The sequence below is a fragment of the Pomacea canaliculata genome, linkage group LG1, assembly GCF_003073045.1.
Source record: "Pomacea canaliculata isolate SZHN2017 linkage group LG1, ASM307304v1, whole genome shotgun sequence".
NCBI classification, from domain to species: Eukaryota; Metazoa; Mollusca; class Gastropoda; order Architaenioglossa; family Ampullariidae; genus Pomacea; species Pomacea canaliculata.
Window position 1 is genome coordinate 13,862,536 of NC_037590.1, and position 24,217 is coordinate 13,886,752.

Genomic DNA, 24,217 nt, shown 5'->3' on the forward strand with positions numbered 1-24,217 from the left:
AACAGTTTCTTTACATCACGAATAAAAATAATATTAACACAAGTACTCTGGTGTGTACTTTTTTTCTGCATCTACAAGTGTTGCGATGTGCGAGTCTTGAAAAGCCGACGATTTTAAGTGGTTAGTCTAAAATATCTAGAATTTTATGGATAGTAAACAGTAATAAAGCACGTGTTTACAACACAACCATCAACACACGTACGACGACAGTGAACTTACTGAACACTTCTCGATGTTACCTTACAAACAACAAAATAAACAACAGTCTAACGCGATAAGGTCCATGAATTTTAAACTTTTAATTTGTGTCTGCATTACTAAAGGAAAGTTTGCCAAAATGTAAAATAAACAAACATCATCGTTCTCGAACATACTAGACCTTTCTTTTTCTATCGGGAACGAGAGCTACGACCTTGACCTGCGCTTGACGAGCCAATCAAAAGCGCGAACAGCGCGTGACGCACGCGAATGTAGAAGAGGCCAGAAAGTTCGTCTGCTAGCGCATCAGGGTATAAAAGAATTGAGGCTGGCGGGAGATGAACAAGGCAAGAACTCAGTGCTACAATAACATTGAGAAAAAAGAAAGCATATTAAAGCATACACTCTCGTTGTCTTTCAACTGTGAGCAGTCAGATATACACTTTGAGGATACTGTGAAACGGAATGGCGAAAGCACCGGCAATCGGCATCGATCTCGGCACCACCTACTCGTGTGTAGGCGTGTTCCGACACGGACAGGTAGAGATCATCGCCAACGATCAGGGCCAGAGAACTACTCCCAGCTATGTGGCCTTCACCGACACGGAGAGGCTGGTGGGAGATGCGGCGAAAAACCAGGCAGCCATGAACCCCGAAAACACAGTCTTTGACGCCAAGCGACTGATCGGCAGGCGGTTTGACGACAGCAGCGTGCAGGCGGACATGAAGCATTGGCCCTTCAAGGTGGTCAACGACGGCGGCAAACCCAAGATACAGGTGCAATACAAGGGCGAGACCAAGACGTTTGCACCAGAAGAGATCAGCTCCATGGTGTTGGTCAAGATGAAAGAGACGGCCGAGGCGTATCTGGGTCAGCGTGTCAAGGATGCTGTCATCACCGTGCCTGCCTACTTCAACGACTCCCAGCGACAGGCCACGAAAGATGCAGGAAACATCGCCGGCCTGAACGTCTTGCGCATCATCAATGAACCCACAGCCGCCGCGCTGGCCTACGGACTGGATAAGAACGCGAAAGGAGAAAAGAACGTTCTCATTTTCGACCTGGGTGGCGGCACCTTCGACGTGTCCGTCCTGCAGATCAGCGAGGGTTCGCTTTTCGAAGTGAAATCCACAGCAGGAGACACGCATCTGGGTGGCGAAGACTTTGATGGCCGCATGGTGCAGCATTTGTGCAGAGTTTCAGCGCAAATACAAGAAGGACATCAGCAAGAACGCACGTGCAATTAGAAGGTTGCTGACGGCGTGCGAGCGCGCTAAGCGTACGCTGTCGAGCAGTGCCGAGGCCAGCATAGAGATCGACTCCTTGTACGAGGGAATCGACTTCTATACGCGCATCACCCGCGCACGCTTTGAAGAACTGTGTGGCGACCTGTTCCGTAAGACCCTGGAGCCAGTGGAGCAGGCACTGCGCGATGCCAAGCTGGACAAACGACAGATCCACGAAGTGGTGCTGGTGGGCGGCTCCACGCGTATTCCACGCATTCAGAAGATGCTGTCGGAGTTCATGGGTGGCAAAGAGCTGAACAAATCCATTCATCCCGACGAGGCTGTTGCATACGGAGCGGCCGTGCAGGCGGCGGTGTTGAGTGGCGACACGAGCGACTCCATCCGCGATGTGCTGCTGGTGGACGTGGCGCCCTTGTCGCTTGGCATCGAGACGGCTGGCGGCGTCATGACCAAGCTGGTGGAGCGCAACACTACAATTCCAAACAAGACATCGCAGATCTTCACCACCTACGCCGACAACCAGCCGGCTGTCACCATCCAGGTGTACGAAGGTGAGCGCGCCTTGACAAAAGACAACAACCTGCTGGGTCGCTTCGAACTGACGGGCATCCCACCCGCCCCTCGAGGTGTTCCTCAGATCGAGGTGACCTTTGACATTGACGCCAACGGCATCATGACCGTCACAGCCCAGGACAAGAGCACGGGCAAGTCTTCCAACATCATCATCAAGAACGACAAAGGGCGTCTGAGCAAGGAAGACATCGACCGCATGGTGAACGACGCCGAGCGATTCCGGGAGGAGGACGAGAAGCAGCGGAAGCGGGTGGAGGCGCGCAACCGACTGGAGTCGTACGTCTTCAGCGTGCGCCAGGCCGTCAGTGAGGCGGGTGACAAACTGAGTAGCGCCGACAAAGACACCGTCAACACAGCATGTGATGAAGCTGTGTCGTGGCTGGATAACAACACCCTAGCAGAAACGGAAGAGTTCGAGCACAAACAAAAGGAAGTGCAGAAAGTGTGTTCTCCCATCATGACTAAGCTCCATGGCACTGGCCAGTCTGGTCCATCATTTAATCAAGGTCGCACGCCACCGTCTACTGGTGGACCTACTGTGGAGGAGGTGGACTGATTGATGAACTGAGATCCCTCTTATAAAAAAAAGACAACTATTGAAACTATTTAAAGTAATAGTGCATTGTTTTATACCTGACTGATTAATGGTATTATGTTGGCATTTAAAACAGTATTAAAGCTCTGAAAGCTGCTGGTAGTTTTCTGGCTATATAAATCATTTTGTGAATAGTGTGATCTCTTGTCCTTTAATGTAGAAATGTTAACTTATCTTCATTGTGACATTTAAACTGTTTACAAAGAGACAATAAAATCAAAATAAAGAGTACTATATCTTTTTTTCTAATTGTGTGTGTGATAGCGAGTTCTTTGGTAATGTGTAACAGCTTTTGAAATGCATTGACCCTGATTACAATAAAAATTTATGGTACAAATTACCGCAAACAAAAGCTAAAGCAGGAAACTGTGTTCGCCCATGACTAAGCTCCATGACACTGGGAACAAAACCACTAGGGAATGGCATGACTGGTGTAGTAGCTAATCCAAGAGACGAAAACAGCTCGTTAGGGATGTGAGTTGACGTGTCTTTGAAAGGCGTTGATGTGGTTAAGGGGAGGTCTGCCGTTGAAAAATGATTTCTCAATCAAATCAAATCAGACTTTATTGTCTGTCGAGGATACCCAAGATAGAAATTTTTCTTTCTCACAAGGGCAGGTATACATACTCACACAGACATTTAATACACACATACACTTCCAGAACTGAAGTCAAAGTGATTGACAGTAGATTCTGCTGTAGGTGAGCTGTTGTGTTCGAAAGGATCAAGATTTTCAGAGTCGCTGGCACTGGCGGAAAATGTTGACTGCAAGCCCACGAAATCCGAGGCCCTTGTGCCTGTGAAGAGGCTGGGTGTGGGCTGAATGTCATCACTTTGAAAGATTAACGATCAGTGTTTCTCAAAGTGGTCAGGTGGTACGCGGCTGACAGTCGTCACATGTCAGCAAAGTGATGTTTAAAGTGATGCATTCCTCGCATTAACATTTTAATTACAAAGAACGAGGTATACGTAGTTTTATGTCATCTTATTACTACTGTCACAGAAGTACATTTAGTTTTGAATTGTAATGAAACAAATGCGGCAATTTAAATTTGAAATTCATGATTTTTAGGACTTGGTGGTCCCCCATATTTTTTACTTAAGTAAAGTGGTCCGCGGTCCGAAATACTTTGAGAACCACTGCTATAGATGCTCACGGTATCTATGGAAATAGTTGTTATGGTTGTGGAATGTTCAGCGCTGCTACTTTCTTCGCTTTTTGTAGGACGGTACCTGTTTGGATTCCCAAAATTTTGAAAAAGTTCTCGCACCTCATTGCAGCTGCCGCTCGTCGCGCCGAATGTACTGCCCCCTTTGGAACCTACCCACAGCTCACCCTGAGTTGCATCATGGGAGCTCTCAAGCTTCGTCCTGTTGATCTGGAGACGTCACTTCTGATGTGAATCGATTTCTTGTATCATGTCGGATAGCGAGATGATGAGCTGATTGACTTGCCAGTCGAGCAACTCAATTCAATAACTGGGAAAAAACTCATTCAAGAAATGTGTAAAGCTGCTTTTTAGCGCTCAACCTACCTAAAAAGGCACCTGATAATTCAAAGTGATGAGAAACTTCACTAGTTCAGTGTGTGTAAAGTTTCTTTTAGAAGATCAAATATATAAATCACCTTAATTAGCAATTAGCACCTTTTCACATCAGGTCTTGCTTCACACAAGCTATCAATGATTTCATTCTCCTTTGCAGTTAAACTATACAAAAATCCATTATGCTATGAGCTTTTTTGGTTTGGTAAATATTGTTTCCCTTTTTTTGTGAATGGCAAAAAGCACATGACATTGCAGCGTCACCCACATCCTAAATTCGATTGAAAGTAATAAAAAAAAGTTAAAATCTGTACATTCTCGTAGGGTTTCAGTTTTAGCTGATTTCTATGCGTACTGACACCTAGACAAAAAAAAAAAAAAAAAAATGGTCACCTACTCATCAGCTATTCAATATTAGAACTCCTTACACATACTTCAATAAGACGAAATAAGTGATTCAGTCATGAAAAGACATCTCTTCCACCAATACTAAAACATCTGAACAAATAGTATTGCTGCATTATTATCATAGCTGACAATAAAATAGCATCTCGATCTGTTGCATTTAATAACACATTTTCTGAAAGCCCTTTGAAAATGTATTATTTTACTATGTAACTGCCTTTGATTATTTATGACATAGTAATTAATAGAGTAATTGTTATGATTTGTGAAGCCATTTTTTTTCCATCACATAGAAACATGTATACAAATCACGTAAGAGTGATCGAAATCTCGTAAATAAAGTTGTCAAGCGGTCTGAAAATTGCGTCGAGGGCTGGAAACATAATTGAGTTTAGGTCAATTATGGTATCATCGTGTAACACACGTATAAGCTTTACTCAAAATGGGATATTTTGCCATCAATGATTATCAAATGTTTGTGACATGACTGCATAAAATATGATATTAAAAACAGTTTCTTTACATCACGAATAAAAATAATATTAACACAAGTACTCTGGTGTGTACTTTTTTTCTGCATCTACAAGTGTTGCGATGTGCGAGAGTCTTGAAAAGCCAACGATTTTAAGTGGTTAGTCTAAAATATCTAGAATTTTATGGGTAGTAAACAGTAATAAAGCACGTGTTTACAACACAACCATCAACACACGTACGACGACAGTGAACTTACTGAACACTTCTCGATGTTACCTTACAAACAACACAAATAAACAACAGTCTAACGTGATAAGGTCCATGAATTTTAAACTTTTAATTTGTGTCTTCATTACTCAAGGAAAGTTTGCCAAAATATAAAATAAACAAACATCATCGTTCTCGAACATACTAGACCTTTCTTTTTCTATCGGGAATGAGAGCTACGACCTTGACCAGCGCTTGACGAGCCAATCAAAACCGCGAACAGCGCGTGACGCTCGCGAAGAGGCCAGAAAGTTCGTCTGCTAGCGCATCAGGGTATAAAAGAATTGAGGCTGGCGGGAGATGAACAAGGCAAGAACTCAGTGCTACAATAACATTGAGAAAAAAGAAAGCATATTAAAGCATACACTCGTTGTCTTTCAACTGTGAGCAGTCAGATATACACTTTGAGGATACTGTGAAACGGAATGGCGAAAGCACCGGCAATCGGCATCGATCTCGGCACCACCTACTCGTGTGTAGGCGTGTTCCGACATGGACAGGTAGAGATCATCGCCAACGATCAGGGCCAGAGAACTACTCCCAGCTATGTGGCCTTCACCGACACGGAGAGGCTGGTGGGAGATGCTGCGAAAAACCAGGCAGCCATGAACCCCGAAAACACAGTCTTTGACGCCAAGCGACTGATCGGCAGGCGGTTTGACGACAGCAGCGTGCAGGCGGACATGAAGCATTGGCCCTTCAAGGTGGTCAACGACTGCGGCAAACCCAAGATACAGGTGCAATACAAGGGCGAGACCAAGAAGTTTGCACCAGAAGAGATCAGCTCCATGGTGTTGGTCAAGATGAAAGAGACGGCCGAGGCGTATCTGGGTCAGCGTGTCAAGGATGCTGTCATCACCGTGCCTGCCTACTTCAACGACTCCCAGCGACAAGCCACGAAAGATGCAGGAAACATCGCCGGCCTGAACGTCTTGCGCATCATCAATGAACCCACAGCCGCCGCGCTGGCCTACGGACTGGATAAGAACGCGAAAGGAGAAAAGAACGTTCTCATTTTCGACCTGGGTGGCGGCACCTTCGACGTGTCCATCCTGCAGATCAGCGAGGGCTCGATGTTCGAGGTAAAATCCACAGCAGGAGACACGCATCTGGGTGGCGAAGACTTTGACGGCCGCATGGTGCAGCATTTGTGCCAAGAGTTTCAGCGCAAGTACAAGAAGGACATCAGCAAGAACGCACGTGCAATTAGAAGGTTGCTGACAGCGTGCGAGCGCGCTAAGCGTACACTGTCGAGCAGTGCCGAGGCCAGCATAGAGATCGACTCTTTGTACGAGGGAATCGACTTCTATACGCGCATCACCGCGCACGCTTTGAAGAACTGTGTGGCGACCTGTTCCGTAAGACCCTGGAGCCAGTGGAGCAGGCACTGCGTGATGCCAAGCTGGACAAACGACAGATCCACGAAGTGGTGCTGGTGGGCGGCTCCACGCGTATTCCGCGCATTCAGAAGATGCTGTCAGAGTTCATGGGCGGCAAAGAACTGAACAAATCCATTCATCCCGACGAGGCTGTTGCATATGGAGCGGCCGTGCAGGCGGCGGTGTTGAGTGGCGACACGAGCGACTCCATCCGCGATGTGCTGCTGGTGGACGTGGCGCCCTTGTCGCTTGGCATCGAGACGGCTGGCGGCGTCATGACCAAGCTGGTGGAGCGCAACACTACAATTCCAAACAAGACATCGCAGATCTTCACCACCTACGCCGACAACCAGCCGGCCGTCACCATCCAGGTGTACGAAGGTGAGCGCGCCTTGACAAAAGACAACAACCTGCTGGGTCGCTTCGAACTGACGGGCATCCCTCCCTCCCCTCGAGGTGTTCCTCAGATCGAGGTGACCTTTGACATTGACGCCAATGGCATCATGACCGTCACAGCCCAGGACAAGAGCACGGGCAAGTCTTCCAACATCATCATCAAGAACGACAAAGGGCGTCTGAGCAAGGAGGACATCGACCGCATGGTGAACGACGCCGAGCGATTCCGGGAGGAGGACGAGAAGCAGCGGAAGCGGGTGGAGGCGCGCAACCGACTGGAGTCGTACGTCTTCAGCGTGCGCCAGGCCGTCAGTGAGGCGGGTGACAAACTGAGTAGCGCCGACAAAGACACCGTCAACACAGCATGTGATGAAGCTGTGTCGTGGCTGGATAACAACACCCTAGCAGAAACGGAAGAGTTCGAGCACAAACAAAAAGAAGTGCAGAAAGTGTGTTCTCCCATCATGACTAAGCTCCATGGCACTGGCCAGTCTGGTCCATCATTTAATCAAGGTCGCACGCCACCGTCTACTGGTGGACCTACTGTGGAGGAGGTGGACTGATTGATGAACTGAGATCCCTCTTATAAAAAAAAAAAGACAACTATTGAAACTATTTAAAGTAATAGTGCATTGTTTATATACTGACTGATTAATGGTATTATGTTGGCATTCAAAACAGTATTAAAGCTCTGAAAGCTGCTGGTAGTTTTCTTGCTTAAATCATTTTGTGAAAAGTGTTCTCTTGTCCTTTAATGTAGAAATGTTAACTTATCTTCATTGTGACATTTAAACTGTTTACAAAGAGACAATAAAATCAAAATGATCAGTACTATATCTTTTTCTAATTGTGTGTGTGATGGCGAGTTCTTTGGACGTGTAACAGCTTTTAAAATGCATTGACCCTGATTACAATAAAAATTTACGATACAAATTACCACAAACAAAATGCAATGCTGGAAAGAGTGTTTGCCTATGACACTGGCCAATCTGGTCCATCATCTAATCAAGGTGCATGACACTGTCTAGTGGTGGACCTGGGCAGGTGGACAGATTGGGAAACTGAGATCCCTCTTATAAAATATTAGTGCAGCGGAACTGCAGCATAAATAATGATAGTCTTCATTACATTTTACACTTGATAGTATTATCTCCATTTTAAACAGTTGTTCTCCTTTGCCTATTTGCCTCACTTGGAGGCCAGCTTTCAAGATAAAACTGGCAGTCATCTGCAAAGTATCCACAGGTCTATACAGGTTTGAGCCAAGGGGGTATCAGTGATGGCCAGACATTCACCCCGGTTCTTGGAGGAACCTACACTCTTGTACGATGTGCTTTGGTTCTGCATCTCTGCATTGGGGAGGACATCAGAAGTAGCTAATGGTAAAAGTGGTGCTTTAGCCTGTTGTGGTGGAAAATTATCACCTGGTCTGATCTAGACAGGTGGTGGTAGCTGTCTGATGGTTTGAGTGGTCTGATCGAAGCCTTGATGATGGTCTTCATCTCCTAATCTTGCCATTCAATCAGCTTGCTTGTTACCACAGGGCTTGAGGGTATTCACTACATTACTGATTTAAGGTATTTCTCAGTGCTGCTGTCTGGGAAGGTAGTTATTGTGAGCAACTTATAGGAAAGACAGAACTTTTGTTAGAAACACCACTTGCTTTTCTGTGCTTATTTTGCTACTGATACTGTTAACTGCACAAATCGGGGCTTCAACTGTGGCTCTGTAACTGGTGAAGTAAGCGCCCATTGGTATAGCTATTATCTACCTGTGTTTTGATGGTACTGTATATATATATATCCCATCTCCTTTATTTTGGTTGGCGTCCATCACTGACCCATGTCCATGGTTCTTGGGAATGTTTTTCTTCTAGCATGGCAAGCACCAGTATCTTCTTGCTTATATTACTGAGTTCGTTCTTGACTGAAATGTGAAGTAGTGGTGCAGATGGTAAGGTGACTTTCCCTTTTAAACAGTGATAAAGCCTTTACAGCTACTGGTACATCTCTTCTCTTGCTATGAATTATATTTCTTTACCTAAATGTAAAAAAAATACTACCCAATTTTGAATAGCATCTTTACTTAAAGACACAATAAAATTTGAACAAATACTTGGTTGATGCTAAGGTTACCAGAGCTCTACCGTGAAGATGATAGATTCATAGTATTAAATCATTAACTCTTAATTTTACACTGGGAGTACACAAATCATGATTAAAAAAAAAATAATTTTCACCAGAACTATTTAACAAAATCTTTCTGATGCAAGAATTTTAAGAAAGATGAAATAGGTAAATAAAGAAAATTGCTAAAACTACGAAACAAAATTTTAGTAATAAAGTAAAAGCTTGCGTCTACTTTTACTGTGCCTCCAGAATGTCAGCTATAATCTGCCACATCTCTCAGCCAAGACATGCTAGTTGTGTGTGTACACATCATCCCAATCACAAAAATACTGGTAAACATTTTTATTTTCATTTGGGACATGTAAACAATGCATATCAAAACTGAGAAAAGTTACAATAAAAACACATGATAAACTGAAATAGCTATCTTTCATGCTAAAACTTACAATTGTCATGAACAATTCTGCCTATCACGTGTTGCACTATACTGCATTAAATGTAAATGAGCCAATCTACAAATGGTACTTGTTAACATCATTTGAAAAAAGGTTGCATACAGTAACAAAAGTTCGGAAGCTGAGAGTTCACAACGGCACAGGCAAAACAAGTGAGTGGATTTAACCTGAACAAGTAGAGCTTTTTCATGACAAAAAAGCCAAATAAGGACAATCATTGTTCTCAAAACATTTGTCAATGAAAATCTAGCATAATAAACAAAGGCAAATACTCCTTAGTGAAACATTGGTTTAGGTCATAGAAGCACTCTTTTATGATTTGTCTGGTTTTAAAATTTGCTGCAAACTAAAATCCACTCTCATTTAAGAGCAGATAGTACTTATGCCACTAGTCACACTCAAAATAAAAAACTGATTTCTATTTCACATACCATCCTTATTTTTTAAATTTGTTCTTGTCTTGCAATTGATAATCTACACCCCAAAAGCCAGTTTGTTACCAATCACACAACTAACACTTGCAACATTGCATCATATTTTCTCATGATTATTTGCTGCCCTTTCAATAGAACAAAAGTTGTACTCTATAAAAAGAAAATAAAACAATTAGTGCAGAATACAAATACATGTTTACAGACATGTTGGCTTCAAAAGTGCATCACTACAAATCTGCAATTCTAAAAACTGTCTTTGAATCACATTTTAAAAAGATACTGTGGTACGCAAAACACAAAAACAAAAAGTATGTAATATGTAGTCTATTTTAGTAAAGTTCTGTCTTCTGTTATGCTAAGCACTTTTATTCCACCCTATGGTTGTGAAAGAGAAGAGGGGTGTGCAGAGAGAAAAAAAAAAAAGACATTTCTTTCCAGAAAACTCTATCCAAAACAAATGATGACTGAGAAAGTTCACACCTGCGATTTCTGCAGAACAAGAATCGACACTTTCTGCGAATATCTCAATATCGGTGGTAAACATCACCATAGCCACCAGTGTTGCTGTAGGAGTTACCACTGCCACTTTGACTTTGACTGCAATTTCAAAGAGCCAGGCAAACGCATTATCATCATAATTTTAAGTTCTGATTTTACAGATAATTTTAACTCATTAGATGAAAATGACTAAAAGTGTCAGCTTTGGCATTCAGTGCTTGCCAATATGGTGCATCATCATACAAGACTCTATCACAAGAAAACTATTGCTAATGTTGATGTGTTGTGTGCTCAATGGCTAAAGCCTGGCACAATTTAAGAATTATTAGCATCATTATTAAAGGTGTAATTCAAACAGTACACGGACAGCACATTTTTACCTGTAGGATGTATTCCAGGATCGTCCTCCACCAAAGGTGTCCATGCCATAATTTGAGCCTCCAGCACTGCCAGCACTCCCAAAATTACTATCTCCATATCCACCCAAGCTGCTATTTCCATAGTTCCCTCCACTTCCGTAGCTGCCTCCTCCACTTCCGTAGCTGCCTCCTCCATTTCCATAGGTGCCTCCTCCACTTCCATAGCTGCTTCCAACACCATAGCTGCCTCCTCCAACCATAGTTCCACTTGAGCCATATCCACTAGAACTAACAAGATCATTTGCTCCACCATAGCCACTTCCCCAACTAGAACTGCCACCAAACTTTCCTCCATCCTGTTTAGAACCACTGCCCATGCCAAATCCCCCACTAGTGAAACTACTTTTGCTCAAGTCTGACTGCTGGCTCCTGTCAAAGCTTCTGCCCCCACTACTGAAGCTACTCCCACCAAAGTTACTGCTGCTAAAGCCCCCACCTCCCGACAGACTGCTTCTGCTGTTGTCTTTACCTCTCATTCCAAACCTGTCACCTGAGCTGTCCCTGCGGAATCTCTTGCTTGGATTGCTTGTAACAAGGCTAGAGATTGGACTTCCACCACTGCTGAATCTGCTCTTAGAACCTCCTCCCCCACCACCACTGCCTCTTCGACTCCCACTGGATTCGACAACACGCTTGTTTCTGTTGCCCCCTGACCGCTGACGGTCTCTGCTTGTATTTGTTAAATGGCCACTCCCTTTTCCACCCCCAAAGCCACTACCTCCATGTCTACCTGCACTGCTGCTACCACCACCTCCACCCATACGACCTCCATATTCTCTTACCCCCCGATACCAAATTCACTACCTCCAGGAAAATCTCTGCTTCCACTCCCTCCATACCCACCCACACCTACAGGCTGATCAAACATACGCATGGTTTCTGCACGCTCAATGTAGCTCATCTGGTTTTGAATGGTCATCTCTAGCTGATTCTGGAGACGCATCAAGTGAGCAATCTTTCCCTCCATTTGGCCCACCATCGGGACAACAGGAGCAGTGCCCAGCAAACCAGGTGCTGCACTCATTAAGTGGCCAACAGGCCTCATTCTCTCAGGGCTATTTAAACCTCCCATACCACCTCTTGCCATAGAGGCATGCATAGATGGGCCCCTCATCTCTCCCTGTCGGCCAGGTCCTCCGTGTGCAGTTAAAGAGTTCCACTCTCGTTGCATAGTATCCAAATAGTCTCGCTTGCGCTTCTTCTTACTCTTGTTTGCTAGTTGCTTACGTTTCCTTTCTTCTTCTTCTTTCTTGTATTTTTCGTTTTTCTTCTTGCTTTCACCTTTTTCTGAACTTTCTCCATCACCTTCTTTTGCCTCATTTCCTTCCATATGCTCCATCACCTTCCTGATGCTTCTCTGCTGTATCCTCCTTCTCTAATTGTGCTAAAGCTGAAATGAGTGGGGGAAAAAAAATCCAGATCACTGCAAGCATTGTAATCTAAAACTAGAAACATATATAGTCTGAGTCTACTTGTGTTAATAGATGACATACATGGTGAAAGTTTTCCTCATTTAATCGATCACAACCACTTGACAAGTTACCTCCAGGAAGCGAGATGTTGGTAATGGCTAAAACGGGGAACCTGCTTTTAATAAAGTTTTATGGGTCGTACAGATGAAAAACAAAATAAAGAAACTAAAACTAGGGTCCTGAGATGACAGCAGTGATAAAGTGAAGTGATGGGCTAATGCTGAAATAACTTTATACATGCGTTTGTAGAACAAGTTATCTAAGGGTGACAGTGAAGCGTAGTCAGAAATACAAGGTCAAAATTGTAATTTGTTAGAGCTAAACTTGAGGTACAAAATGAAACTTAACACATCTGGCTGCAATGATTAATCAGTCATGTGCCACTAACAAAGTAGTTGGAGACGACCATTACAGGACAGCTGCATCTTTGCACAAAAAGAACTTACCTTCCAGATCTGAAGAGTCTACGTTCATTTTTAAATCCTTTCCATTCAGCCTAAGCAGGGGGTAAGACTGCATAAAACCAATAGCATTGAACCTGTGGCAAGTCTCTATGAATGCTTTCCTGCAGACAAAACACAGAACTCATCATTTTAACAACTTTTACTTTATTTTCATCATATCTAATTTTTTCCTAATACAAATCCTTTCTTTGTGATGCATTAAAAAACTCAGAAGTAACAGTTTTTAATGTGCATACTTTTTCTACTGATTATCCAATCTGTTTAGCTAAACACTGATTTTATTCCAATCAGAACTAATGCTGGACTTTAAAATGAATGTCACAATGGAAAAATAATGAAATGCTGAGAAGACCTTTGTACCACATATACAGAGATTAATACAAGGTAATTGAAAATCTTAAGGCAAGCACAGCATCTATTATATTTGTATTCTGTAATAATGTAATCTAAATGATTGATATATAACATAAAAATGATGAATTTTGTAGATTTTTTTGTTCCTTTCATACTAATCAACGGAAACAAATGAACATTACACAAATGTTTCACAGCCCTCATGATGCCAAAGCATAGAAAAGCATTTATGCAAGCCGGACATAAGACAAATTAGTTAATGTCATCAGCACAAACTTTTTCTTAGTCAAACTGACAAATTGTTGAATTTTGGGCACCACCCACAGGAGAATAAAAGTTCACTGTACAATCCACTTACATCTTCCTCTTTTATGCAAGTAATTAAATAGAATCCAATGTGTCAATATCTCCAAAAGCAATTAACAAAACCACATATGTGAAGTTGATAGTACATTTCCCTAATGCATGCTGTAAATGTGAACTTCTGTGGCTAAGCAAAAGAATTTCAGATATTCACATAAAAGTGAACTTGTGAACATTACATGGGTATCTTATAAGATGATCATTTTTACTTGATAATTAATGCTTTATTTGGTAAGATTGCAGCTTATAATGAGAAAGTGGGTTGTGCAGTTCTCTTCACACTAGCGCAGCACAATATTCCATATCTTTAAAATTTGTCATGTCCAGATCGAATACAAAGTAATATTTCTCACAAAATGCTAAAATAAAAACTCATAAAACCCAGTTATTTTAACAAACCATACAAATGGGTGCTTCATTCTCAAGATCTCATAATGTTAACATTTTCACATCTTTGATGTGAAATACAAATTCTAATTTACTTTTTTTGTGGGGAGAGGGGGATGGGAGGGCATTTATTCTGGCTACTATGTACAACCTACCAAATAAATAATATATATAGTATTTTTCTGACCTTTGTACTATGTACTAAGTTGTTTTCATCCAAGTTCACCATGAAATATATATCAGGTTCTGTTTTCATTTAACTCTGTCAAACCAAGCCTAAATGGGCGCCATATCATCTATATTTATTTCCACCTCCAAAGCAGAAAAATATCTTAAAAAATCTGCACAGCTTGCTGCTGCGGTAATTTTTTTTTTAATTTTTAAAAGATAAAGGAATAAGGGCAGTGTGCAAGAGATGACAGATCTGTTGAATGCCCAGATCTTCTGTCTTCTCTGTCCCCGGACACCCCAAATCTGTCTACTACTGGCAATAATGCCTGACTAATCATCAGGCAAGTGAAAGCATACTCACCGACAGTCAGAGTCATCGGTGTTTTTCATCAGAATCCCATTGGCCATTGGAAAAATGACCTTCAACAGCTCTTCAGTAGTGCCCTTGGGCATAGTGCCCACAAACACAGACCTCCTTTTTAGTTCGCCTGAAACAAAGTGACTGACGCTGAAGGCCACTCCCACGGCCTAGTCACACCAGGCGACTTAGCCTTGAGGGATGAGGGTACAGGCAGGCCAGAGAGATAGAAAAGAGACGCATCCTTGCACTAGTTTGATCACTACAGTCATGAGCCTCTTGCCAAACAGAGAGGCACCACATGAGCTGCATGGATCACTACCCACCACAAACCATCCCATCTGCCACCCAACTCCACAAATCCTCCCATTCACAAACAAAAATACTCAGCCAGCATATTAAATAATGTTTTCGGTGTGGCTTCTCAAGAAGCATGCTGCTGTGAAAACTTGTGATTACTTATTTTTGGCCAAAAAGACCAGGCATTTTTCAATTTATTATTTCTTGTGTGTGTGGGTGGGTGTCAAAAAGAGCTTCACTTTCATCTGAAGTTTGTCTGCCTGGCCTGCCTTTCTGTTAGTCAGTCACTAAGACTTTGTTTCCACCTGGAGGAGGTTGTGGGAAGGCTGGCATTACTGTTTGAATGTGCATTACTGCAATCATCAGATGTTATTCCTGCTCGTCAGATAAACACATATCAGTTCATGATGTCTGCATGTCAAAACCATACCACGGTTCACAGACAAATGCAGGTTAATTCACCAATGCTGTTGTTGGAAGACAATGCAAATTTTAATCCATAGTTTATGGGGAATGACTGATAACAGAACAGCACCTGAAGTGTTTGACTCAAAAGAGCCAAAGCATGCTTACTCTATGCTGTCTGATATCCAGGAAAATGTACCACATTGAGCACTGGGAATAACTGTATGCATTTTAACTTTTGCACAAGTTACACTAGCACCAAACTTGCAGCATTCCCATTTTTTTTCATTATAATACCATGAAATCCAAGTCTACGGATGGAGTTTCCATACCAATACTCACTACCATTCCTTGGGCAAAAGTAAGTCTTTTACTCATCTCTCTGCACAGAACCAGCATCTACTGACAAACAAGTTACAAAATATTTGGAATCGCAGTACCTGCAAATAAAACCTATGATGAAAAATCATACCTTTGGTCTTTTTCATGAATCTGATCTTCTGTACTCGCATCAGATCAACAATGAAAAGAGCTGAAACAAAAGTTTGCAAAAATTTATTTACCTATATGCTGTCTCTGCAAAGATTTAGTTAAGTATACAAGTCTACAAAGATATAAGTAACATTTTTCAAACAAAGCTCTCATACTTAATGAAGGTAACATTTAGTAATAACCATTGTCTCAGTGAAAATGACCAATCTCTTTTAACAGTATCTACAAGGCTCACCTTCTTATCATAAAAAAACGTAAAGGTATAGGTAAAGGTCACTCCTTTATCTTTTCAGGTTGTTGGGGAATACTAACATACTCTAAAGCAACATATTTTCACCTTGTTCACGAATGTCAGGCCATACTTTAGGGTAGTTAGGTGTGCCACGCATGTTTTTTGTTGCCAATGTTGGATCGGCTTCTAGCTTTTCATCTATGCCCTTTTTGCTCTTTGCCTTAGATTCCTCTGCTGGTTTTGTCTTATCTTCTTCTTCAAGTGTCTTATCGTCCTCCTCTTCCTTTGCTTCTTCTAATTTCTCTTTCTCCTCATTCTCTTCATCATCTGCAGGTACTCCTGACTGCTCTCCTGGCCCAGATGAATCTGTATTCCCAGCTGAAAATGAGGGCTTTGCAAGTCTTCTCTGGGCACGTTTAGTAAGTTCTATGGTAATAAAGCGGCTGGTGAAAGGTGTGCGCAACACACGCACCATCATCATCATGGCATCTCCAGTATTCTGCATGCACAGCTCCATCTGCCTGCAAAAGGAAGAAGAAATTTAAGCTTCAATATTAAGCCTTTCCTAGCTTTGAGGCATATTTAAAGTGTTACAATTGTTGCAATTTATTAAAAAACATCTCATAATATGCACATGCAAACCCCCTTATTACCCCTCACACACACACACAAGCATTCACTGTGCAAAAAACCCACAAGAATTAACATAAATGCATACCCCTTGTCAGGATCCCTTCGGCTGAAGTTAACAATTGAATCTTGTACCTTTGGCATCACTGAAAGACCACTGTACATGGCATCATCTGGACTGATTGGGAATACACGAATAGACCACTTCCATTTTCCTGAAAATATATCATCTTTGTTTAGTCTAAAATGGTGTACACATTATTGCAACACTCTGTGTATGTATGTAATCACTTTTTCCTTTTAGTTTATCTTTGTTTTAGAAGGAAAAACTCCAGAAATGCCTTATTTTTCCAGCCTTGTGGATTTTTTAAAAAGTCATTTTATGCCTAAATCACAATGGTTTAAAAAAAAAAAAAATTACCAGACACACAAGATTTGGTGACCTGTGATCTTTAAACAGTAGAGCTATTAACCTGTCCAGACCGAGTGAGCTTTCCTGTGTTAAGTCAAATTAAGCCGCAGGATCTTTGAAGTTCAACCCTAATCTCAACATCAAATCTGTGTGTCATAACCAATATGCACGATTGTGTAAACCATGCTAACATTTTTATTTATACTCATTTTAAGTTTGCGCTGCTATACTGTACATCAGTGATGTCCAACCTTTTTCGGCCTGCGGGACATATCCATTTCGGACAGCCGTGTCGCGGGCCATATCCATTTCGGACAGCCGTGTCGCGGGCCACTTCACCGCAAAAATACAAAAAAATTAAAAAAAATAGGGCAGATACCATTTTTTATTAGAAACAAGTTGTACTTACCATTAATTATGCAGTAATTAGTGGGATATTTGAAGTTGTTTTCCCGAAACCAACTTCTGAATGTCCGGCCTCATCGTAGAGACACCAAGTCGGAGCACTGAATCGAAATGTTCGTCTTTCGAAAAAAAGATTGGGAAACGCCCCTACGTGGGGATAAATACTTCTTCTTCCCTTTTTTTGTTTTTTGTTTTTTTTGTGTTTTTTTTATTACTAACATGCCGATTTCCTGCACTGTGGGCAGAAGTTTCGCGGGCCGGATATGGCCAGCGGGCCGTAGGTTGGGCATCCCTGCTGTACATTATAAAATAATGCTAATCAAAAATTCATCTTGTACATACGCCTCATTTCTTCTTCATTTATAGCTGGGATGTCTTTCAGTTCGATGTGGGGCTCCTCTGGGCGAAAACTCTCTTTTTTTTCCCTGGGTCTCTTTCTTCCTTTTGTCTCTTTGACTTCCTCAACACTTTCCTTTTTGATTTCTTTGCCAGAGCCATTTGTTTCATTGTCTGCTACTTCTTTAACTTCGTCTAAAGCAGATTCTTCCTGTGCAGCTGTATTGTCAGATACATTCTCCTTTGCATCATTTTCTTCTGGTTGTGATGCCTCCTGCTGCATGTCCTCCTCTGTGGGCTGTTTGTCCTCATCTAGCTTCTGCTGCACCTCTGCAGCAATGCTCTCCGTCGCCTCAGGACCATGCGTGTCATCACTACTTTTCTCATTCTCTGCTGTTGACTGTTCAACATTCTTGTCTTGTTCTACACTCTCTTCTTTATTTCCTTTTAATGGGGAAACAGTTGCTCCTCCTGATCTGCGTGTTCTTCTTGTCGCCATTACTGCTCACAAACATTCATGATATTCTTCACAAACACAAAAAGTGCAGTTGGTTTATATGACCAAAAAAGGCAAAAGTTGTAAATTGATCAGTATGAATATTGATCTTTCAAAATCTGCCTCAACCTACAACAATAATAATAATGTAACATCAAGCAAATAATAATAAGAATTTATAACGTGCAGCATCATGACCAAGATAGATCGCACTCTCTGCACAGACCAATAATGACAAATGAAAGATAACAGCCAGTGGGCAGTTAGGTATACATAGGCACATGGAACAACATAAAGATAAACAAGAGTAGAACATAAAGCAATGAAGGTATATAGGTAATGTAAACATTGTGAGATGAAGTCATTACATGATGGTTAGAATGAACAGACAGTATTGCAAATGAGTTAAAAATAGTAATTCAGTGATAGTACTTTGTGAAAAGATATGTTTTCTGAGAGCATTTGAATATAGTCTTTGAGTCAGAGTGACAAATGGGATGTGGAAGAGAGTTTCACTGCTTAGCAGCACAGAGGAAGAAAATCTGTTGTCCGTATGTGACTGTGGGAGGGAGGGATAGAATGCGCAAGTCTAATGAGGAGCAAGGGTTTCGAGCAGGAGTGTGGACAAGATTTCAGTAGTATGGGGGAGGGGGGGGGATTGGTGTTTTACGCGGTGCCAGCAACTGAGGCTATATTACGGCAAGGCACCCAGCCCTGTAAACAGATGCCACGTGCAGAGAAAGAACAGCGTGCCCGAGATGAGAAATGAACTCCGGGCAGCCAACCTTCACTGTATTGGTGACAGGCGCTAACCGTTGCGCCACCGGACCGCTTCAGTAGTATGGGGGAGTAGCATTCAAAGAATCCATAGCATAGAGTTGGGAGCTTGTAGTTTATTCTAGCTTTAACTGGTAGCCAATTAAGAGAATAAAGTGGTGTAACATGTTTAGATTTGTGAGTCTGGAAAACAAGACTAGCAGCTGAGTTCTGGACTTTCTGAAGCTTACCAATGAGGTACTATCGACAGCCAGCAAGAAGAGAGTTGCAGTAGTCTAGTTTAGACAGAACAAATGAGCAGATGAAAATTGTGGTAGTTGAGATGGACAGAGTATGGCAAATGAAGCTGATCTTCTGGAGCTCATAGTATAGAGAACGACAGATGTGAGAAACATGGTTATCAAGAGACATGTTAGTGGACATTATGTAATCTAAGTTATGTGTTGAAAGAACAAAAGGAACATTGGCATGGCCTGCCAGAGAGAGACAGTAAAGGGTCAACTCTGGCAGGAAGTCAACTAGGAAAATCAACACTTGACTGTTAGCATGACCACTGCTAATAAGTTTGTACATGCATATACTGACTAGAAATCGCCACATTTAAGAACTTAAGAGCTGATTAGTTTTTAAAAAAAATGGAAACGAGGGTCTTCGAACTGTAAACTGTAATATTAACAAAAAGCTACATTTTATATTTGTATTGTTACGAGCTTTGCAAGGAGCGGAAGAAGAAAAAAAATGTCAATAATGATTTGACAAAAACATAGCAATATATTTCATAGAATTGAAAATTGATGGTGTTGATCAAATACTGCAGTTACAATCTCAAGGTACTTGCAGCCTAAATTAAGGTCAATTTCCTGAAATCGACTTTTTCGATGCTAAACAGGAAGCATTCGTCACTAGTAACAGCATGAATGACTTACTAGAGACCATAACACAAAAATTAAGCATTCTTTAAAACTTAAGCCCTCCAAATATAACATTTTAAATGCAAAACCCTAAAATCAAACCTTTATATTTATATCAACGGCGCTAGTGCGTTGTAACTTCGCTGAAAATTAAACAGTCGTGCCATTTAGATTTACTGGAACAAGTTCTGACGGTAGCGGAGATAGACTGAGCCGGTCAACTTAAAAAATAAGCTAAGAAATGAAAGGAATTATTAAGCAATCTGTACAAAACGCAATATAAACAAACTTATATAATAAAACAGTGTTAGATTACGGTTTCGTTAACCGAATTTTCGAGATAAATGCACAAAATTAACATACGACTTCGCCAATTTTTGCACAACGAAGATGACTCCACGCTTAACCCTTTTTCAAGAATTGTAACTTTCGTTGCTTCCGGTGGGTCAGGGATAACTCCATGGACTCCGGTAATTTGAAAGTCTGCGAACAGCTCGCTGCTCCGATATCAGCGTAGGCTTCTAACTAGTCGTGCAAATCAAAAAAGGACCTAGTTAATAACACGAAAACTTGCGTGATTAATCAAGCGGTTATTTCTGTAGTTATTCACTAATAATTTTCGTTTTTGGTAAAGCAAGACACTCGACAATGGCTTCAAAAGTGAACACTTTTCTAAATTTCGACACTGGGTGTGCTGGGGAAAGCGAGTTGATTGCAATAGGGCAAAATAATGCAAACGGCAGCTTTTTAATTCACCATATTATTTCTTCCGCGATTAAGGAGAAGAGATGTGTATGTTTACTGAGTTTTGTTCAGAAATTTCATCATTACAATTCAATCTCAAGAAAGTTGGGAGTAAATTTGCAGACGGCACAGAGCGCAATACAATTTGTTTTCCTTGACGGCCTCGACGTTCTGCTTCAGACGTTTTTCGTGGAAGACTGCTCAAGTACTTGTCGTAAAAATATAGGTGTCTTCAGGAAGCTGAGAGAAGAAATTTTGAGTACTTTGTCGAGATTTATGGAGACTTCCAATTCAGTACCACTTGTGATTATAGACGATGTATCTGTACTCGTAAGCCTAGGGTTTGGATCGGACAGTGTTGGGATATTTGTCAACAGTTTGATCTCAGAAGTCATAGATCGTGTCATAAAAATAGCAGGACCCCAAGAAACCGGAGGAAGCAAGATACCATCAATAGTAATACTTTCTTCCTATTCAGAATCAGACAGGGAGTCTGTTTACTTATGGAAACTACTATCACATATTTCTTCCATAAGTGTAAATGTGACAGGTTTGGAAACAGGATACTGCAAGGATGTACATGGACAGGTAAACAAAATAGATTAAGTGTAAAGCAATAATGTGCATTAAAGAATTTGGTCTATTGTGTTGAATACTGTAAACACATTGCATTACTTGCATGAGCACTGCAGTTTTGTTTCCAGGAAATAAAAGTATATTGGGTACAGTAAATGAAGCCGAGTACTTCACAAGAAAAGCACCAATAATTGACTCATGCAGAACGCATAGCATATATTTTTTTCTTGGTATTGTCTCAGAAGACGTAGACAAGAAAGCTGGAAAATAGCTGTTTATTAGATATAATTTAAAGGTAAAGTATAGCAGGCTCCCCCATAAATGAGATAAATTATACTAATTTTAGCTAGCTAAAGGCTTATGATTACTGTTAAATGAGACTGATTCTGTGCAGTAAGTTTAAATATAATTTTGATATTGGGAACCCAAAACAATTTTCCTCTTGGTATAATGGTGGTGGGGACAATTTTAAAAACTGTAGAAGTATTGATTTTTTGATGGGAATTTTATAACAGCCAGTATCAGTTTTAAGGTTTAGCTTATTCCAGTCATGTAAAAAAACAAAAAAACCACCTAAAGAACTATGTGAAGTGTTCATATAAGTTCTATTTTTCACTGTATATGCTATATGCAGTTCATCTGCATATAAAGTGCTTTTTAACTTTATTAGCCATATGCCACTTTATTTTTCCTGTTTATATATGCTAGATGGCTGGCATAAACTTAAATTCTGCAAATTTTTTTTGGCCACAGGTAACTGCTGTATGGCATGACAGGTACAACCATCCAAGACCTCATCAGAGAAAGATACTCCAGTTTAAATTATCTGAGACCAGCGTGGAATTCTTTGCTTCGGGAATGTCACCTGCTGTTCTTTGATGGTGAAAGACAGATATTCATTAACTGGGCAAAAGTAAATGCAACCGAAGATAAATATTTTAATGAAAAGAAGTTTACCAAGGTGGGAAATGTGTATAAAACACAAGACTAATCATAGAACTGATGCAATCAATTTTACTTAGCAAGAATTTTTATTTGATTTATTTATTCCATGGCCATTGCCCTATGGAAGGGGGAACAACAAATATGACAATATTACATGATATGAAATATACAATTTTGTCGTATTCTACTAATAAAAAATTATGCATGAATATATTGTAACACTTTGTGAAAAACCATTCACACTAGCTGACTAGTAGAAATAACTGCCGTTAACCATACATAATTTCCAGACTTGCAATCATTTTATGGCAAATTTGTTAATTTTAAATGTATTAAAAAAAACCAAAAAGACAGATTTTTAATGGTATTTTTTATGCTAACAATACACTCAGTTTTGATACATTTGGCATAGTATAAAATCTCCAATGTAAATATCTACCTCTAAAGTGCAAGTTTCACATTGTAGTACAAAGTGTACTTTATCTTTCTGTTACTTTACATGAGGGACACATTAAGTCTTGTATGGATGTGTTGTTTGTGTTGAAAATAGCAAACCGCAATACTAGAAACGCCTACTCTAAATTTTGTCAATTCGGTAATGAAGGTCTAAATTCATTGATGAATGTTTTACAGTCTACCATACCATACATACAATAAAAGAAGAATCTGTCACTTGAAGTTGGATTGGGAGTTCTGCTGTTGATTCTCATCACTTTTGTCTTCTTTGTGTTGACCTTTAAGCCAGTATTTTCTGCTGCTAGCTTACTCAGCTTGGTTTGTGCATGTTGCTGCTGATGAGATAGGAGACTAGTTCATCTTTCCCCTACATCCTGCTATTACTTCATGGTTATCCACCTCCTTATCAAGGCAGGATTTTATAGTGTTGGTACCAAGTATCAACTGGAATCTCATTTTCATTATTATTTAACTTTAGAGAGATTTTCCTCATAGTATCCCAGAAAGTATACTGATCATGAATAGTGTCAATTTTTGGATCATAGCATCATTAAATTCTTTCTTTTTTGTTCTGACAATTGTTTTGGTATTCATTTGGTATATCACTATTTGGATAAAGATAGTCTACTTGTTCCTAATCACCCCCAGTGGAGCATAGGGCCACAACTACACCACGCCATCAGACCCGGTTCTGGGTGTCTCTTTCTAGTTGAGTCCATTTCCATTTTTCATCGTAACACGAACTTCATGTCTTGTGTGTGTGGCGGAAGAATTAAACATATTTTATATGTGCTTTTTTATAATTACTGTGTTAGGATAGGATAAGTGCTTACAGTATGTTATTTACATACAGTATGTAGTATGCTCCACTTACAGCGAAAATAGGTTTGCAACGCGACATAGGAACAAAACGTCGTCAGCCAAGGACCGCCTGTACACAAATTGATCAAAAGTTTTTCATAGTGACCAGAGTCTTATGAGTGTCTATTTATGTTTATAGGGTGGCTTTCCCAAGAGTGTATATTGTTATGTGAGCTAAAAGCATCTTGTGAATTGCCAACAACCATATTTTCATTACTATTTAAATACCCTGCCATGATAAGGTAACCATCACTATATTTTAACTAACACTCTATCAGACGTTCTTCAATAGCATTAATTCCATTGCTAATCCTAGAATGCGAGTAAAATGGAGAACCTGGTGGTATGTATACAGAAATGTAAAAGATTATCTCTATCCAACCCAAAAAAGCTTCCTATCAATTTTAAATAACAATAAATTGTGGGAATCATGTTCTAGTTTGCAAATGTAAGGGCTTGTAATCTACATATATTCCCGTGAAGAAAGGAACAAAATTTCACAGCTACTTTCAAAAGCACAAAGATTACATTCAACCAGCTCATGTGCTTGGCTTGCTATACCAAGGGATGTTACTGCGAGTCCCTAGTGATGCACATTTTGTTGCGATTTTCTGGGCTATGGGTCTCTTGTTGATGGGTGGAAATTGTCCAGTTTT

General features: G+C 40.8%; 3 protein-coding genes and 2 pseudogenes across 4 annotated transcripts; 3 read left to right on the top strand and 2 right to left on the bottom strand.

Annotated features, from left to right (window-relative positions):
* The first annotated feature begins 530 nt into the window (after positions 1-530).
* LOC112570661 lies at positions 531-2,710 on the top strand (annotated as a pseudogene).
* Positions 2,711-5,653: 2,943 nt separating this feature from the next.
* Positions 5,654-7,910, top strand: LOC112573248 (annotated as a pseudogene).
* A 1,625-nt stretch (positions 7,911-9,535) lies between these two features.
* LOC112573256 (pre-mRNA-splicing factor CWC22 homolog) lies at positions 9,536-20,427 on the bottom strand. Of its 2 annotated transcripts, XM_025253469.1 has the most exons (10): positions 20,343-20,383; positions 20,082-20,122; positions 17,802-18,296; positions 16,731-16,857; positions 16,118-16,533; positions 15,761-15,820; positions 14,587-14,713; positions 12,933-13,051; positions 10,976-12,404; positions 9,536-10,694 (listed from the first exon to the last, which is right to left on the bottom strand). In XM_025253469.1, exons 3-9 carry the CDS (start codon positions 18,292-18,294, stop codon positions 12,331-12,333), a joined length of 1,416 nt encoding a protein of 471 aa, XP_025109254.1. In that variant the 5' UTR covers positions 18,295-18,296; positions 20,082-20,122; positions 20,343-20,383; the 3' UTR covers positions 9,536-10,694; positions 10,976-12,330. The 2 variants fall into 2 exon arrangements, with proteins under 2 accessions (XP_025109254.1, XP_025109245.1); XM_025253460.1 differs by lacking the exon at positions 20,082-20,122 and having other exon boundaries at positions 20,343-20,427.
* Positions 10,622-11,775, bottom strand: LOC112563727 (keratin, type I cytoskeletal 9-like). Its single transcript, XM_025238033.1, has 2 exons — positions 10,976-11,775; positions 10,622-10,694 (listed from the first exon to the last, which is right to left on the bottom strand). Exons 1-2 carry the CDS (start codon positions 11,773-11,775, stop codon positions 10,622-10,624), a joined length of 873 nt encoding a protein of 290 aa, XP_025093818.1.
* Positions 20,428-20,431: 4 nt separating the features above from the next.
* Positions 20,432-22,928, top strand: LOC112573281 (elongator complex protein 6-like). The gene is made up of 2 exons (XM_025253504.1): positions 20,432-21,311; positions 22,053-22,928. Exons 1-2 carry the CDS (start codon positions 20,628-20,630, stop codon positions 22,176-22,178), a joined length of 810 nt encoding a protein of 269 aa, XP_025109289.1. The 5' UTR covers positions 20,432-20,627; the 3' UTR covers positions 22,179-22,928.
* Positions 22,929-24,217: the final 1,289 nt, after the last annotated feature.